At 44.3% G+C, this 19,416-nt stretch overlaps 1 protein-coding gene across 1 annotated transcript in view; it reads left to right on the top strand.

Annotated features, from left to right (window-relative positions):
- Window positions 1-5,493: 5,493 nt before the first annotated feature.
- The window catches only part of CFAP43 (cilia and flagella associated protein 43), a gene marked incomplete at both ends in the record, with an annotated part of 83,199 nt that continues 69,276 nt past the window's right edge, over window positions 5,494-19,416 (top strand). Inside the window, 6 exons of the mRNA XM_080912081.1 lie at window positions 5,494-5,522; window positions 7,528-7,621; window positions 9,357-9,592; window positions 10,587-10,840; window positions 15,935-16,031; window positions 18,449-18,616. Of these exons, the coding sequence (XP_080768207.1) occupies window positions 5,494-5,522; window positions 7,528-7,621; window positions 9,357-9,592; window positions 10,587-10,840; window positions 15,935-16,031; window positions 18,449-18,616 (878 nt within the window). The remainder of the gene's footprint in view (window positions 5,523-7,527; window positions 7,622-9,356; window positions 9,593-10,586; window positions 10,841-15,934; window positions 16,032-18,448; window positions 18,617-19,416) is intronic.

Consider the following 19,416-nt stretch of genomic DNA (forward strand, 5'->3'; position numbering starts at 1 on the left):
CTTTATCCCAGAATTCAGCCCCGCCCAGACCGCGCCTCCTGGCCGGAGCTGTCCCCTCCGCCCCCATCCCTGAGCTTAAAGGGGAAGCATCTGCCTCTGCGATCCCCCTGCTGCGTGGACCACCACAGATGGGCTCCCGCAGCAGTAGTGCAAGAAGGAACAATACCACAGAGACACACACCCCGCCCCCACACAGGGGAAATGTGGTTTCTTGTATCACTTGCTGGCCACCTAGAGATAGCCAAAGCAGAGACGCTCAGAGCCACCCCATCTCTCCAGGCAGAAGGCCTTCACACAGGACTCTGGCCCTGACCTCCGTACCTCCCACACCCACTCCACTGGCATGCCTTGGTAGTCCAAAGTATACTGACATCGGTACTAGCTCGGAACCCCTGAGCCCCACTCTCAGCTCTAGCTCTAATTTCTCCCAAGAATTCCAACATTCCAGAGGGGTCTAGCTGTAACCTATGACTAAGGTAGTCTAGCCACCTGAACTGGACGTTCTTTTCCTTTTTCTGTCAGTCACCAACCCTACTGTCACCCACAGTGGTACATTTCGGCATATAGAAGAGACATCTAGACGTTATTAGCCTCGGAACGCGGTTGTGTTTTCAAAATTCCACCCATGAAACATTTGTTTGGAAGCCTAGAAAGAACACAAGCTGATTTAAGCACATCGGGCTGAAGGAATTTAGCCTTTTGAGTCTGTAGAAAAAAGATCAGGCCAGAGGGTGTGGCTGAACTGCTGTCTAGGAATGAGGAGAGTCTCGTGCCAGGATTCCTGTAGCTAGTGGTTAAAAGCTAGTAACTCCGGTGCTGTTCACAACACCAGGATTCACGGAGCTTGTTGTTAAAAGCTAGTAACTCCAGTGCTGTTCACGACAGACTATATCTGGTTTTGTTCCCAGCTCTATTATTGGAAGAGCAGAGAATGCCCTTGGAGCCTGCTCCGGTTTTGATCCTGGCTTCTCCTTGTGCTCGCTAGAACTAGGGAACACCGTGTCAAAGTGACTTACATGGCTGGTGCATCTAAAAGCTGCAGCCAGAAAATGGCAGCACCCTAGCAGGTGAGGCTTTCCATCTGGAAGGACTAGCAAACATGAGCTCTTCAAATAAAGACAGAGAAACACAGTTACAGAAAACCACTATGCTACCTTATTAGTCCTCATTATACTAGAGATCATGCCTAAGACCTAGCAGCTGAGAACACAGAACTCAAACATCTGGGCATATATCTCGATTGGCCACAGAAATTAAAGTGCCACAGGACTATATATCTTGTAGCTGTAACCTTTAATAATTAGCCTGAAGAGATTAATCTGAAGACTATATTGCAAGAAGATTAAAAAAAATTAAAAACCCTAGTGACAAGAAATAGTTTTTAACCTTTCATGTTAGACCCATCACTGCCCCGATGTATCCACCTGATACAGCCGCCTTTTGTAACTTTCCAGAAGAACTATGGGCAATTTCATACCGTTCAATTTATACTCTATATTAACAGGATCAAGTTCAGGTTGTTGAAGGTCTCGCTAACTGCCTAGCAGATGATGTTCTAATAAAAACTTTTATATTTATAGTTACGAATGACTGGAATATCTATTAGCTTTTACAACACCCCATTCCAGATATCAGAGGATGTTCCAGATAATCTCCAGTCATTCCTATAAACCTGAAGACACCTTGCATTTCAGGAGCAAAAGAACTTGGAAGACTGATCATCTCATGAGAATATCAGCCCCAAAAGAAGAGCCATCATCCTATGATAAGGAAATTGTCCACACAAGCGATAAAGACTCCTTCAAGGTCGGCTGTAGAGACAGACTGAGCCGATGTCCAACCAAACACAGTCTGACCAAGCCACAGCCAGGCCAGCACTGTTTAATCGAGCTTGACTCTTACCATTCCCCAAGTTCTATTTAAATCTAAAGGCATTTCAGCACTCCAAAAGAAGGATGAAGTACTTAAATTTCCACTTTGGTTAAAACCTTTTTATACAATTGTACAATTACTTTCATTTCTTTCTTTGTGTCAGAGTTAGGCCTCTAGCCTAAGGCTTTGGTTGCATAAACTTTTCTGTTTGATTTCATTAATTCCGTAGCTGTCCACAGCTGAGAAAACAGATTTTTATCAAAGAGCTTCAATGAAAAGATGTTTCGGTAAATATTTTAAAAGGCGGCGCCCGGTTCCCACAGATCACTGCTCCGATAGCCCAGCCCCTTCACTCTGACCTGGGCAGGTACCACTTGGCACCGCCCACCTCAGCTCCTTCTCACGCCTGGTTCTAGCATTCTGAGAAGTCCCCTTCGCACGCCACTGCCCTTGGCTCTCTCTGACCGGAGTGCTCCTTCAAGGCACCCTACCGTATTGCTTCTCTTGAACTCAATTAAGTTGACTCATGAAAGAACATGCCATACAATATCTCTGCTCCAGTTGATAAGATATAACCTGCCCATCTGGATAAATCCTGTATAAACAGGTCCCTTTAAAATATACATAACAACCCATATCTATTCAGAGACTCACAGAGAGGATCGTCTATGTCTTCCTTCATCTTCCCTCCCTTCCTCCCCCTTCTCTTCTTCCTCTTTCTCAAAAACTTTATTTCCACCTCCCTTCCTTCTCGTCCGATTACAGGCTTTGTGCCAGCCCTCTTGATTTCAACCACAGAAAGATACTGGCTAAATGACTGAATGAACAAGCTAGAAAGGCCCGGGGATGGATAGACTTCACAATAAGAAGCCATGCAGGGACAAGGGGCGCATAAATAAAGGAGAGGAGAGGAAAATGACTTCGCTGAGGTTCATTCATATACTGGACAATGAATAGGCATTCATAGACTACAGATTCCTATTCTTCCAGGAGCATAAGTGGCCATAGAAGGAAGGAGCAATAGGAGAGAGACATGTCATGACTGTATATCACCTTTCAGACACGCAAAGTGAGACATTGGCAGCTGCAGCACATGGGCATGTGGCAAATTTTAAAAACAAGGAAAAAAACGCCAACAGCTTTAGAAGCGTGTGTCCCTCCAACAGGAAGAAAGGGGGTGGGGGAGAGGCCTGTTCCTGTTCTCCAACGGATGATTTAAGGGTTTTGGCCACTTTCCGTTCATCTGGAAGACAGCTTCTAGCCAATGGCCCTGCTGTGTCAGAGAATGAAGTGGGGGCAGAGAAACAAGGGACTTCCTGTGCAATCCTGTACTATGTAATTTGGGGGGCGGGTAATTAAGAGCATGATCTTTTATTTTTATTTTTGAGACAGGTCTCTCCACATGGTCCTGTCTACACTAGAACTCACTTTGTAACACCAGTCGGGCCACCAGCTCACAGAGACCCACCTGCCTCTGCCTTCCCGAGTGCTGTGATAAAGTGTGATCTGAGCCCAGCTAAGAAACTGGAGTCTTTAGAATAGACAGACACCTTTCCCTGCCACGGCTGAGGCCTGCGATCTACTACCATGGCTGGGGAAAGCATTGCCGCTAGAGGTGGGACGGATGTCAACACTCCAAGAGATGCTGAAGACCAGCCTTGTCCACCATGGCCCAGCACAGAAATCTGCCAAAGCCGTGGACAAGCGCCAAGACCGTCTGCACAGGGCTTGCATCTAATTGTGATGAGCCCACGTGTGTCGAGTTGGTGAAGGCACTTCTGCTGTGCACCGGTCACTTAATTAAGGTTAATGACAACAGGAAACTAGGGGATGGGTTGTCCTCTGTCAAACTGATAGAGAGGGAAAGCCATCTGAAGTGGTTGGTTGCAGTTCTGTAGTGGTTACGGACTAAAGCAAAGAATATCAGGCCAAGGATGTTACCAAAGAGTACTTTCCATGAAAGTAATGGATAAATCAAATTTCTGGCTTATGGGATAAAAAAAGAAAGAAATACAAAACCTGCTACTGTTAAAAGGCAACTGTCAATGGTGCCACATAACTTTAATTCCAGGACTTGGGAAGCAGAGGCAGAAGAAAGATCTCTGTGAGTTCAAGGCCAACCTGGTCTACAAAGCTAATTCCAAGATAGCCAAGGTTACAGAGAGAAACATGGTCTTCAAACAAACAAAAGAAACAACTGTGTAAAAGATGAAGTAGAACCATCTATACAACTGTAAAAACGTGTTGAAATCCATTATTTAATGAAAATACCACAGATCAGTATGTAAGAGATAATCCTGTTGGCTGTCTTCTGTGAAACGTTTTTATTCCTAAGAACTGAGTGCTGTCTCAATAGTTCCATCTCATGGATGAGAAACTTAGAGGTCAGAGGTCAAGTGCCTTTTTCAAAATCAATACACTTTAAAAGGGCAGAGCTGGATTTCCAACTCCAGTCTGGTCCTAGACTCTCCTAAAACTGCTCTCGTACGGCATCTGTTCTGAGTCACATTTCTTCATAGCTTTAAACCCTCCAAAAAAAACGGGGATATAGCTTAAAATTGCTGTGAGCTGGGTGAACGCACAGCTTCTGATTGAATGTCCAGGATGAATGCCTATGGCTTGAAATGAAATCCCCCAGAGAGTAATGCTGCACTTCTGCAGCGTCCTTAAACTAAAACGTATTACTGGCAGAGGATAGAGCTCAGAGGTAACAAATCCTGGAAACTACAGGCAAGATTTGGAATGGAATCCAGAAGAGCTAGGTTCAAAATGAACAGGTTGTTGTAAATAACTTGTGTTATAAAAACAGTTTGGGGCTGGAGAGGTGGCTCAGTGGTTAAGATCACTGACTGCTCTTCCAGAGGTACTGAGTTCAAATCCCAGCAACCACATGATGGCTCACAACCATCTGTAATGGGGTCTGATGCCCTCTTCTGGTGTGTCTGAAGACAGCTACAGTGCACTTATATATATATAATAAATAAATCTTTAAAAAGAAAAGAAAACAATTTGGCTGAATTTTAAAATTCCATGAAGACTAAGGACAAACAGAAGTGCCATCGACCACATTTCTCTATTTGGACCGACTATGAAACAGGGCCGCACATTTGTATTGAACATTTTCACGTAGAAGTCCACTTTATTTTGTCCGAGTCAGACTCTTGCCATCTAACCCAGGCTGGCCTTCACTTCACAATCCTCCTGCCCTAAATCCCCAAGTTGCTAGAGGTTCCTTCTGAACTGTTTCGTCTGATCTTCACAAAAGCATTTTGAGGGCATCCAGGGAAACATCATTATCAGGAAAAAAAAATGCCTCAGGAACTTTAGAGGTAATGTCGTTGGTCTTCCTGGTCATCACACCTATTGAGAAACAGAGAGAAGAACCGTCGTTTGAGACCTCGCTTCTCTAAATCCCAGCTTCCGAGGAGATCATCCAAAGGCAGGTACTGCTTTATCCCCACTTTCACAACCTGGGGTTTATTCTCAGCTCAATGGTGGAAAAGCCACAGCGCATGCGCAACTGTTTAACAACGCACTCTTCCCTAATCCGAAGGAACTCAGAAACGTGATAGGCCCTAGAGGACAGAAAGTCAGATCAAACAATTAAAAACAAAATCGAAGATGTTGATAGTCATTGTCATTAAGCTTTTGTGAGAAGTTAAGACAAATTGAGATAAACAGGGGAACCCAGTAAGAGGAGGAAAAAAACCCCAAACAGCTGAGGCTCTGACAGGTTACCCACTAAACGTGCTGTCAGCAGCAGCAGCATTATCACAAGATAACAATTAGGTAACAAGGCCAGACCATTTATACCTTATGTATTCCTTCTGACTCAACCAGGGTAAAACCAGTGGGATTTCAGATGGCTGCACAGATAGCAAACAAAGAGGAGGAAGTATTAGCAAGGAAACTGTCCCCTGAGACTTCCTTAGTCACCGTCCAGAATCGACTCCAATGCCAGACACTTTTTCAGAGCAGAATCCCAGCATTCCCTTGGGACTGACTCAAAATCCACTGCTTTTGAGGTCATGCCACTAAGCAATACATTTTTTTGGACCCTCACCGGGCTCGCTTCAGAATAACGCCTTTGACGTGTGCTGTAATGGTTGCCTTGGTTACTCTGCAGAAACTGGAAGGCTTTTGCTCACTGACTCACAGCTACCTGGTGGGCGACGAGAATGAGATGAAAGGCCCGATGTCTTCACAGCGAGTCTGTTCCATTTGCAACCACTGAGTAGACACTGCTTAGCTCTCTGCCTGGTGTCTGGCTGATCGTCTGAAAATGCTTTGTTCACAACTACAGTACGGAGTGAACCTGCTATATTGCCTGTCAGAGCAAATATGCACTTTTTCCTCCTGCAGTCTGGGGTATCTCAGCATCTGCCACCCCTCAGCCTATTACAAGACTGAGGGAAAACCAGAAGACCGGGGTATTTGTGCCACATATGACATTGTTAATACTCTGACTTCGTATCTTCTCAACTCGGAGACTGTGGTGGTTTGAATTAGGCCACAGACAGTGTCACTGTTAGGAGGCCTTGTTGGAGGAAGTCTGTCACTGTGAGGTGGGCTCTGATATCCTATACTTACACTCTGCCCAGTGTGGAAAGGAAGTTGCATGGGAAAGAGGGTGTCCTTCTGTATGTCTTCGGATCAAGACAGAACTCTCGGCTCCTTTTCCAGCACCATGTCTGGCTGGACACTGCCATGCTTCCCACCATGATGGTAAAGGTCTGAACCTCTGAACCTGTAAGCCAGCCCCGATTGAATATTGTCCTTTATAAAAGCTGCATTGGTCATGGTATCTGTTCACAGCGATGAAACCCTAAGTTTGTGTGTGTGTGTGTGTGTGTGTGTGTGTGTGTGTTTTTTTTTTTTTTTTTTTTTTTTTTTTATACTTTGTTTTGTTCGCCCTTTTCCCATGAATAGCCGCAGACACGGCTGGCTATTCACAGCAGTGGAAATGCTACCCTCAGGGATGCAGTGAGTAGGGCCTACTACTCAGGGGTAAAAGACCACTACTGCTAAGGTTTAATCACTGCTAAGTTAGTCTGACCCACCATCACCCAAATCAATAACGCATTCTTCTCCCATCAGAGGTCCCTCTATGTCCTGGTGACATCGGCAGCCGGGGACTCAGACATGTTCTCTGTCAAAAGTCTGTACTTAAGCAACAAAGTCGATCTTAACCCGACTCCTCTGGGTTTTACCAAGGACAAAATTTTGCACTTCGTTCCAAGTGACTCGCCCAGTGCCTGAATGTATGGGAGGTGCTCGAATGCTTTTGAAGGAAATCAAGGAGAAAAGAATTCAGGTGAAAAAAAAAATGTTAGAGTCAAAATGGAGTGACTTGTATGACTAATGCAGGTTTAAGCAAAGAAAGTAAATGAGGTCAGGAGGGTCAATGTACACATACTTACTTGATAGCAGCTGCCATAAGAAACTGTAGATTACAACCTTTCGTAGAAGCTGCTGTGACCTCACACAGAAAGCACCCCCAGAGGACGTCTGTCCAGCCTCAGACTGTGACTTCCAGGGCTCAGTCTGAGGGACTTCATATTGTATACAACTGTTGCTTTCAGGTGGTGCTTTGCCCTGAACGACCCCATGTTATAAAGTAATTCCAAGTTGTCTGTCTTTCTCTTCTTTGTGAAGTATCAACCAGGAGACACAGATTGATAAGTTGTTCACACCAACTATTACCATCTATAAAAATAACAAATTAGATCGGGGACAAATGGACACGTGGGTATGTCCAAACCACATCAGATAAACCTAAGCAACCAATGAACAAATCCATCTCTTGATCATACGAAAGACGGGGCAGCCATTGTTGGGTTAGGAGGCATCAGACCATCACAAGATCAGCAGGCAAGGAGCTTTCAGCTCTGCCTGTGGGATTTCTACTCTGCACCAGCACTCTTCCTGACCTGGTCCACTCAAGTTGTCATTTGCTTGGAGCTCTGTGCTGTCAAAGCCTTGTGTCAGATCAGGTCAGTGAAGGGTTCCCTGTGACCGTTGGTACCTTTCTGTACTTTGCTTCGGTGAGTCTCTTTGTGTCTATAAACCGATTCCACTCTTGCCTTCAGTGAGGCCCCTTTGAGGTCTTTCAGTCTCTCTTTTTCTTAGTCAGTCCATAACATTCATATTCTGTAACATAAATTGTGTGTGCATATACATTTTATAAGGTGTAACTTGAGAGCTCATAATAGTAATTCGAATGGAACTGTTATGGCCGATGGTCAAGTAGTAGCTAATTAAAACCAGTGGGATGGATGTAAATTGTGAGCTCATTGTTCTAAAATAAATTCTAACATATGAAAAGGCACACATGTGGTCATTTATGTTTCTGAAGTAACTCGTTTACTGACATTGTTTGTGAACTCAGGAAGAGAAGTATAGCTTCACGCCGCCACACTGTCTGAAATTAGCCTGAGAAATTTACTTAATTGGGCGTGTAGAGGAGTAGAGGAGCATCCAGACTCAGGTAAAGCCCAGAATCCGGGGCTTATATGTGCATACATGTGCTCACGTGTTCACACATGTACACACACACACACACCACAGACGCAGATACACATGGACATGTATGCACAGGCGTGAATACATGTACCCGTGCATGCATACACAGGAATTGCAGGACACACCAATAGGAAACAGATTTGGAGTTTGTAAAGAATAAGCCCAGCGTGGCAGCAGCTACCGTAAGTAAAAGCACTCAAAAGGCAGAAGCTGGCCAATCTCTGAGTCTGGGGCCAACAAAAGGCTGGGCTTACAAAAGGTTTGCCAGGACTAAGACCCTGTCCTAGTAAGAACCTGTCTCAAAAAGAAGAACGGAAGAACTCAAGGAATGAACAAGGCACACCCCAGCATGTAGGTGTGGACTTCTCAAAGGAAAGTTAATTAAAATGCACTTTTAGCATAGATTTTTAAGTACAGGGCTTAAGAGAAAGAAAGATTCCCAGGGGAAAGAATAAAACAGACTAGTGTGTGCGGGATTCTCAAGAGTTCCAGTTACATGCCTTAGCATTAATCTTATATACAATTTTGGCAGCTCTCAAGTTACATCTCAAAAGACAGCTTGTGTGTGTGTGTGTGTGTGTGTGTGTGTGTGTGTGTGAGAGAGAGAGAGAGAGGGGGGGGGGAATGGGACAGGGGAGAAGAGATGTATGGCCTATCATCCGCCAGGTTACTTCCGTCTGCCTCTGAGTTAAAGAGGAGATACCCGAAGGGTTGGTTATGCAGCCATTGTGCCCTTAACACTTTGGATTCTGACTTTGCTTTCTGCCCACTGGGTTCCGAGCGGGCTCAACCAGTACAGCGAGATAAACGAAATATTTCCGGCATGTTGCTAGGAGCAACATGGCAGGGGCAGCCTGCAAAATCAATAGCTGTCTTGACATTTATTAATACTGAAACTATTTGCCGAGGCGGGGACACTCCCACATCCACACAACCGAGCTTCACTTGCCGCTCGCCTATAGGCGGGGTCCGCCAGCCAATGGGGGCGGGGTTCCCGGTCTCCCGGATACCGGTGTAAACAGTGGCGTCTTAGCGGGCGACTGATCCGGACCCGGCCGGGCCTCAGAGTAACGGCTGCAGCCCCAAGTGGGCAGAAAGTCGGCATGTTGCAAGGCCCGGAGCGCGACGAGGGCTCTGTCTCTGGCTCACGCTCTGCCTCTACCTCTGCTCACTACTCCGGAGCCTCCCTGTCGGTGAGGTGAGGCACCGCGGCCACAGGAGCTGGGGAGGGCCCCCCCTCGTATCCTCCATCTCTCTGCCTCGGTACCCCCGCCCCCTCGGTACCCCCACCCCCAATAGCTCCAGAGCTCCCGCAGCCCATTCAGCCCTCCTCTCCATCAGCATCCTCTTAGCCGATTGCCACCAAGTCCCTCCCTTCTAACTCCTTCCCACTCACTCCAGATTCCTGTGCACAGTTGCTGGACCTTAGATATCTGGAAAAGGATACAAGACTTTTCCGTTCCTCCGCGTTCTGCAGGATTGCTTGCCCTCTGTGGCTGCTGTGCGCTTCCATGTCACGGGGGTTGGGGGGCCGCTCAGAAAACCTGTGTTCTTCACGCTCATTCCTTCAATTTCATATTTTAACCTTTAAATAAAATAGAATTTTTCTTATTTCAGACTTTCCTTCCACCAATACACATACCACACAATCCTCACCTAAGTTGTACCTTTTATGTTTTAACTCCTTTGTCCCCATGGATTTCATGTTCTATTGTTCCCTATGTTCCTATGTATTTTTAGGTCCAAAACAGCCACGTATTCTTCGTTTGTGTAAACTATACGCAGGTCACATGGCTTACAACTACATAGCATGCTGTCCTACTCAAAGTTTTTTTTTTTTTGCTTTGTTTTGTTTTTGTTTTTTGTTTAGTTGATTTTTTTAAAAAAATTGTTTTGAGTTTAATTTTTTTAAAAAGTCAAAAGAAAGGGACCTTGGATACATTGTTTTCTACAAGCTCCTTTATACCTAGTGAGCCATCTCACTGGCCCCAGACCTATTAATCTTTACATTTCTATAGTCCATTGACTCTCACAGTGGGCACCTGTGTGCTTCTGAAGGAGGGAGGAGAAAGGGTATTAAAGATGGAGCAGATGTGTTTCAATGGTTGGGGTGGCTTTCTGGCTGCTGTGTGGTAAAGGAAACGGAGCATGGAGCACGGATGATACTGATGGTGATCTATCTTTTCTCAAAGATGGGTGCAAGGATTCCCTAGTCAGAACATCCATTTTATCAATGAGCACACCATCTGCTACCCTTCGGGGAACTATGTAATATTCATCAACCTCGAAACCAAGAAGAAGACTGTACTCCAGTGCATTAATGGGATTGTAGGCGTCGTAGCAACCAATGCCCCTAATGAAGTCGTGGCTTTCTCTGACCGCAGATTTAAGCCCGTCATCTACATATACAGCTTTCCTTCGCTGACCAGAAAAACCAAGTTAAAAGGTATCTGGGAGACCCTCCCCCTACTACACCCCACCCCCTCGGCCCCAGTAACTGAAAGAGTTTTGTTTTGTTTGTTGTTCAAGACAGTCTTTCTCTCTGTAGCCCTGGGTGTCTTGGGGTTCACTCTTTGCACCAGGCTGGCCTTGAACTCCGAGATCCACCTGCTTCTGCTTCTTGGGTGCTGGGATTAAAGGGGTGCACCACCACACCAGGCTATGAAAAAAATTATGTGAACAAATTTAGCTCTTATGAATGAAGGTGGTTTGTATTGTGAAAGGTTGTTTTAAACAGATGCAGACAAGTTGACCACTAAAGGTTTAACCAAGTATACCACAGCCTTCTGACTTAACCATGGTATGTTCCCTGTCAACACTGGCATGACCTAAAAAACTCACTCAAAGGCCACAATCATCCTGTTTGGTGGCACACACCTTTGGACCCAGAAACGTAGAGGCTGAAAAGGGAAGTTCACTTGAGCCGGTGAGCTGGAAACAATCCTGGGCAAGTTAGAAACAACTACTCTCTTTAAAAAAAAAAAAAAAAAAAAAAAAAAAAAAAAACACACACACACACAAATTGACTCCCAGCCCATACCTAACAAATCAACACCTTAATTTGAAGAAGATTTCTCAGGTGACTCACCTGCATTTTAAACCGTGGGAAACATGGGGTTGGAGAACTGTTCTCTTCTGGAACAATGATTTATTGGAATTCTAATACAAACTTATGCTTGGATAACTAAAAGCAAGTCTGAACCTCCCTGTTCTTAACAACAAATGGGGCTAAACATAGTGCTTAATGTTAACTTTGTGTTGATACTCCAGAAGTTCACACACACACAAACACACACACATACATACAGAGAGAGATACACCCACAGAGAAAAACATACACACACACACATACACACAGAGAGACATACACGCACACACCACAGACAAATGCACACACAGAGAGAGACACACAACTAACACTCATCATAATTATTTATTATTTGTATCACTGTTGAATTATTCACAGATACAACTGACTTCCATGCCTGCATAGCTGTATACCTCCAGGAGCCTTGAGCTAACAATCCCTGCCCCCATTTAGGACAACCTGAAGTGTTGTCTGAGAGGGGTGATTACACACACCTGTAATCCAGACTTTGGGAAGGTGAGGGAGAAGAATCCTGTGTTAGTCAAGGTTTCTATTCCTGCACAAACATCATGACCAAGAAGCAAGTTGGGGAGGAAAGGGTTTTACCAAAGGAAGTCAGGACTGTAACTCAAGCAGGTCAGGAAGCAGGAGCCATGGAGGGATGTTACTTTCTGGCTTGCTTCCCTGGCTTGCTCAGCCCACTTTCTTATAGAACCCAGGTCTGCCAGCCCAGGGATGGTACCACCCACAATGGACTGCTCCCCCCTTGATAACTAATTGAGAAAATGCCTTACAGCTGGATCTCATGGAGGCATTTTCTCAACTGAGGCTCCTTTCTCTGTGATAACTCCAGCTTGTGTCAGGTTGACACAAAACCAGCCAGTACAGATCCAAATTCCACAACCACCCTGAACTAAAATCAAGACTTTGCCTCACACAGAACTAACAATAATAGCCCATATGCCCGGCACAGTCAGCAGCTTATCTTTGGTAGTGCCGTAGTTCCAGAACCATGTTGGGTCAAGTCAGCCTCGTCTCTGTAGTTTACAAGTTATTTCTGATAAACTGGTCTGTGTTCTTTGCAGATTAAGACACCTTACTGAAAACACAATCCAGTCCTAAATGGGAACCATCTCTGGGTCTGCAACCATGCTTCATCTTTAAGATGCCCTCAACTTAGCTTTGTGGCTCCAGACCTGGGCATCAATTAGAAGTTAATTCAAACCAGTAGACAATGTCCATGTTGAATAAGAAATCCCTAGAAGGATTCACAGTAAAAACTGAAATAGATCATCAAGGACATCAGTTATTGTCAGTGTCATTTGCTATCTATCAGAAGGCATAACCAATACAACAACATATTTAACACAAATGTATAGCTTCGGGACAGAACACTATAGGTGATACCGTCATTTGCTAGGACTTAGGGATGCTTAGAAAGGTATCGGTTGCAGAATAAATGCCCATGTATGTAGAGTAAATGTAACACACACACAGAGAGAGAGAGAGAGAGAAAGAGAGAGTTTGAATAGCTTCTGATTGCTTGCTTAGGCTGAAGCTACAGAGCTAAGCTGAGAGCACCTTAATCACACTCACACACACACACACACACACACACACACACACATTTATATATTTCTGTAGAGATAGATTTCAGGATAAAAAACATGATTGTTTTATATATATATATATATATATATAAAATATTTGTCACAGAGAGTCTTTCGTGTGTTCATTGTTTTAGGTAGTAGGGAGGATTTAAATGATTCCAGAGTGTTTCTGGAATAAATAAGAGGAGGAGGTAGCAGGGCAGAGGGTCTTTGTAATATCACAGTCCTCAGGAATTAGGGGAGTTGACACCCAGACCAATGAGTAGATCCAGAAAAATGAGGTCTATGAACAAGAAACTCACACTCTTCTAAAGGATATAGATTGTTCAACAGTGATGTTAAGAAAAATGGAATATTTGAACTAATGTGTCAAGATCGGTTTTCCTTTTATCATAACACACATCACAGGAAAATGGGGTTCAACATGAGCAAGGCCATTGGGAAAGGGGTAGAAAGTGTGGACATTATAGTTATCTCGGGTAGGGGAAGAGCCTAGTGCCCTACTCATAAGGATTGGAATATTTACTAACAAATGTTAAACTACAAACACCAGATCGCAAAAAAAAAAAAATCATGCAAATAGAATGAAGAAAATATATTTAAAAATATAACCAAATGTCTTCACAGCACCTACGAACCTTAAAGGACTAATATCGCATAGGAATGTCTGGCAAGAGACTTTCCAGACAGATCACAAGCCATACGTGATCAATTATATTAAAACTGTCTGACAATAACTGCATTTGAAAAGCTTAGGGCCGGCAAATGGCTCGGCAGATAACGGTCCTCACTTCCCAAGCCGGAGTTCAATTCCCAGAACCCATGGAAAAGTGGAAGGAGAGAAAGTGACTCCACATGGGCCCCTCCAGCAAGCAATGCTCACCCACAAAAACGCAAGTGTCAGAGTACCATAGACACTCGTTGGTGGCTTGGTTTTCAATCCAGGGGCTGTTTCTCCCAGTCTGGCCTCTTGCTTGCTGGCTGTGGGGTCCAGCTGAGAAACTGAGGGAGCCCTTCTGGGTCCTCTGTGAGAATCAGAAGTCAGTGTTGAGGAGGTGTAATATGAAATATGGCTATAGGTTCGTGTACAAAGGAGTTAGAAGGAGTAAAATTGTAAGGACAAAACAACCCCAAACCCTGGCACATGAACAGTGGTAAATATGTTGAAAAGAACCCCATGAAGGATTATTATTGCAAACATTACAAACCAATTTTTTTTAAATTAGGAACATGATAAAATGCTTAATGTAATATAAACAAGAAACCAATAGGATAGAACATTTTTCGTGATCTAAATGGTATTTTTAAAGCCAGCCATATTGCATATGATATTCAATCAAGACTTATTACAGCTATAAATAGCCAAGTTGTATATACAGAAAGCATATTTGTATGGACTTTTACTAAGCCCAGCACGAGGGAGGAAGAGGCATGAGGATTTGGGCTCAAGGCTCTTCTCAGCTACCTAGTGAATCCAAGGCCTGCCTGGGCTCCATGAGGTTCTGTCTGAAAGAACAAAAATAGAGCAGGAAGAAATTTACCGAATTTGATGTTAGAGATATAGATATTTTTCTCTCTTTAGACTTTTAAAAACTCTCTTCAAAAATCATGTATTTAAAATTTGACATTGTAATACTGTAACATTACATAACAATTAGAGTTTTAATGTTTACAATAAGGAAAGTGAAGGATATAAAGTAGTTGTATTAAGGTCTCACCCCATAGGGAAAAAAATTCCTTTGCATCCCATTCCCAATAAATGCACATTGTTTTCTTTGTTAGTCCACACTGAATAAATTCAATGACAAAGTCACATTTTTGACATATACTGTGGTCACTCTAACATCAAAAGTGCAGGACTGAAGAGATGGTTGAGCAGTTAGGAGCGTGTACAGGTCCTGCAACACCCACAGGTTTGAAGCCACCTGTGACCCCAACTGAAGGTGATCTAACCCTCCTCTGCTCTCTGCAGGCATCTACACAAATGTGGCATACAGTCTAACACACACACACACACACACACACACACACATACACACACACATACACACACATACACACACATACATATACACACATATACACATATACACACATACACACACATACACACACATACACACACACACACACACACACACACACACACACACACTCACACAGTGAGATGTGTAAAAACAAAAACAGTCATTAAAATACTCAGAGCACGCACACAAGCCGAGCTTGGGCCTGTGCACCCACACTAAAGAACAGGACAAGGAGAAATCTGTCCTGCCCCTCACTCAGCCTCCCCAAGACCTGCCTTGCAAGCATCTCACTGCCAAGGCTTTGAAAAGGGAAGAAAGTTGTTCTAAGGGCTGGATAAAACTGAGCTGAGGGCCAGGTGTGGCCTAAGGATTTATAAATTCATATTGATAATGTCTAAGATGCTTGACACCTGAGTAACTGTCCTAATCCCAATGTCTCGTATTTATAGACATTTCAGGACCGATCATGTCAAACCAGGCTGGGACAGCCTAGTGTACTTTGCTCAGTACTGAACCAAAATCTAAAGACCTAACACTCTCAGTAAGAACGGCTGTGAGTGGCGGAAGGCTAGAACCCTAGTGCTTTCGAGGCAGAGGCAGAGGATCATGAATTTAGAGCTAACCTCAGCTACGTGGGAAGATCCTGTTTGTCACAAAACAGGGCAAAAACACCTCTCAGACAAAGGCCACGGGGATCACCTACCTCCTGGGAAGGCGCTTTAGAGATATATGCCAGTCACCAGGGCAGGGAAGCATTCTGTGAGGCCCTGAGCTCATCTGGATGTGACAGTCGAGTCCTGGATCTTGTCTTTTAGGTGACATCCTCCTGGACTACACCTTACTTTGCTTCAGTTACTGTGGCACCTACCTGGCCAGTTACTCCTCTCTCCCAGAGTTTGAGCTGGCCCTCTGGTAAGTCTTCCTTACACCTCTTCCTCCCCCACCCTTCCTGGTTTCACCGGGATCTCCCCTCTCTGGATTTTACCAAAGGGGATCCACATGAAAAACCCCAAACAAGGGATAGAGGGGAGAATGACTGTCCTGGTTGCATAATTTAGTGACATCTTTATGCTCAGGTATGAGACGTGTCAGGACAGAAGCCATGACAGCTGAATTCCCACCTCCCCTTCTTACAAGTGTGGTGTTTCCTTAACCAGGACGAGGAACACAATTCTAAGTGTGCAGTTTTGTTTTGTTTTTCTTTCACCAAAGCAAACAGTTCTTTTTGAGTTATTAGCATGTGCCCTCTCTGGCATACATCTCTCTGGGGTGTTGGGATTTGTTTTTTTCAGTGGGAAGTGCTATGTGTTCCTGTGGGTGACTGAGGCTTGTACATCAGCATTTTTACACAAAAATCTAAGATTCCTAGTTCAGAGAGCAAGTTCAGTTTCACTTATGAACCACTTCTTCTTTCTTTTCTTTTCTTTCTTTTGTTTGTTTGTTTTTTGTTTTTTGCTTTTTGTTTTTGTTTGTTTTACTATTTTATTTGAGTGGCAGCATCCAGGCAGGCATGGTGCAGGAGCGGAGAGTTCTACATACTCATCTGAAGGCTGCTAGCAGAATACTGGCTTCCAGGCAGTTAGGATGAGGCTCTTAAAGCCCACACCCACAGTGACACACCTACTCCAACAGGGCCACACCTTCGAATAGTGCCACACCCTGGGCTGAGCATATACAAACCATCATACCATCTAACCTAACAGTAGAGGAGGGGGTCAGGGAAGTATATTGGTCTCTCATATTGGTTTCCTGAGATCGCCAATAACAAGTACCTCAAAGCAGGTGATTTAAGAAGTAGAAATCCATTGTCTCAATTGTAGAGACCAGAATTCTGAGCTCTGGGTGCAGAGGGCGTCTAGTGCAATGCACTGCTCTATCTTAAAGGTGGGTTCTCAGGATGTGGGAGGAGTCACTCTGCCCAGTGACTCCTGTGTCCACCTATGAGAGCTTTATTGTGTAGGGCATTGGCTCCTCTGCACCAAGGTTTATCACCACCTCCTAGACTTTATACCAAGAGCCCAGAGGAAGTCCTTGGGCACGTGGAATCTGGTGTGAAGGACTATGCCATGTAGAGTCAGTCAAGAGAGCCGTCCACAGATCTGGACATCAGTGGAAGTGTTGGTCAAGGTACCAGACACAGCTTTGGCTGAGGGAATAGTGAGGTGTCCCATAGACACTATGACAGAGGGCCAGGAGTTCTCCCCGAAGGTGGCTGTAAGCATGCCTGAGAGGTTAAACTTGACGGGGTCTGGGAATAAACTGATTGGACACAGGGGTTGGGAATCCATCTCATTGCTTCCGTTTTGCTTGTTAGAATTGAGACTTTTCACAGATATGAAGGAAGGGGTGGATGGGATACAGGCCTCAGGAGACTGAAGATATCTAACATGGCTGCCATAGCATATGAGCGATAGAACCATCCAGAGAAACAGGAGGCTTGGGCTTGTGTCAGTGTGAGTTCACTGGAATGATCTAAGATGCCATAGCACCATGTGCCCTGTGACCCTTGCTCCTGTGCCAACAGCGACCCGGGCTTCCAGTTGTTTCTATGGAAGATTGACAGGTTTGCCAGACAAAACAGTTAAGGGGGCCAGAGACCCCAGCAGGATTGTAGCTGTGCTGGGCCAAGGCCTCCGGTGGGTTGCAGGCCTTGAAGGCAGGGAGCAGCCAGGAGCAAGGCAAGTTCAGGGAACACTGGGGCAGTTTTCTGACCACTGCTCTGCTGGCAAGTAGGGTGAAGGAACCTCCACATCTTGGTGTGTGTGTGCACGAGTGTGTATGTATATGTGGGTGTGTTTGTGTGTGTGCACGAGTGTGTATGTATATGTGGGTGTGTGTATGCATGTGTGTATGTGTTCCCCATTCCTCCAGCAAAGAACTAAGCTGTCAGGGTTTGAAGCTATTTTCTCAAATGAGCAAATCGAGTAACAGAGTTTTAAATGTTTTTTTTTTTTTTTTTTTAATGTCAGTAAATGATCTATGAGTGCAGGGCACCCAGAGCCACATGCAGTACTCAGGAGCAACACTGAGAAATTTAGACACTAATGGGACGATGTGTCCACTGCACAGGCTTGAGTTAAATTCAGACCAAACAAGAAGAACAAAATAATCCTGGTACAATGGTGCAATGCTTAAACATATGTACTGTTTTATTCCTTAGAAGGACCCATTTGGATATAGTCACTGAAAAGTTCGGTGTTTATGTCATAGGTTGTGAAATTATATCACAACCTATGTCCTGTTTGATGCAAGTTGTATGAAAATTAGGTGTTTTCCAGAGATAAAATGAAACAAAATATATGCTTCATCAATTGTCATTTTCACTGAAGGAACTGGGAATCCAATGTCATCTTGTGCAAGAAATCAAATCCTGGAATGGATGTGAGCCAGATTTCCTTTAACCCCATGAACTGGCGCCAAATTTGTTTATCAAGTTCCAGTGCAGTGAGTGTGTGGAGCATTGAAAGAAGTAACCAGGAATATCATTTCAGGACAAGGTAGGGGGCCTTTGCTGTTCCACAACCATGAGGTAGTCTTCACTGGTGTTCACAGCCATCTTTGGGCCACTTTAATGAATGAAGTGGCCTCATGTGACATCCACAAGCAAAGTTTCACACACGTACAGCCTGTTACAAGTCACAACAATTTTCTGTCTCCATAATGAACTTGGACTGGTCTCTCACCTGTCAGTTTCTCTTTGATTCCTCTGAGAGCTTGTTCCAGTGTGTTTAATTTTTCGAAATTTGATTTGCTCAAATTGATGTTTTTAAATGTGACTACTATATAAAAAGGACACCAGTGACCTTTGGTTCCTGTGTCTTTGCTTCTCTAGTAAAGTCTGTAAAACAAGACTCTGCCGGATATAGGAAGCGTTCAGCACAGCATACAGTCAGCCACCTTACCCAAGCCAGAGTTCTCACAGAGCAGAATCATGGGAGTTCCCCATTTAAAAAAGGAAGGTGTCAAAGGAAAGTTCTGGAACAAATAGCAATAGTGGACAATGGATGTCTGTAGCACAGACTTCAAAGTCCCAAAGTGCCACTAGGTTGACCGTTTTCACTGAAGACCAAGAAATGTTGGAAAGTCATATTCTTGAAATTGCAACTTTTGAAGATCCACCTTAGGTAATGTGTGAAGCCAGAAAGAAATGAAGGGCGGGGGGCAACCTGTTCAAACCAGAAGCATCTAATAGTTCTGATCAGCACATTTTTTTCCTTCAAGATCATTTTCATAAGCACCCAGGGTAGACAGGTCTGTCCCCACAGTTTACAAAACTGTCTATTGATAGAGTAGGTGA

This window comes from Micromys minutus (assembly GCF_963924665.1).
Source record: "Micromys minutus genome assembly, chromosome: 2".
Lineage (NCBI taxonomy): Eukaryota > Metazoa > Chordata > Mammalia > Rodentia > Muridae > Micromys > Micromys minutus.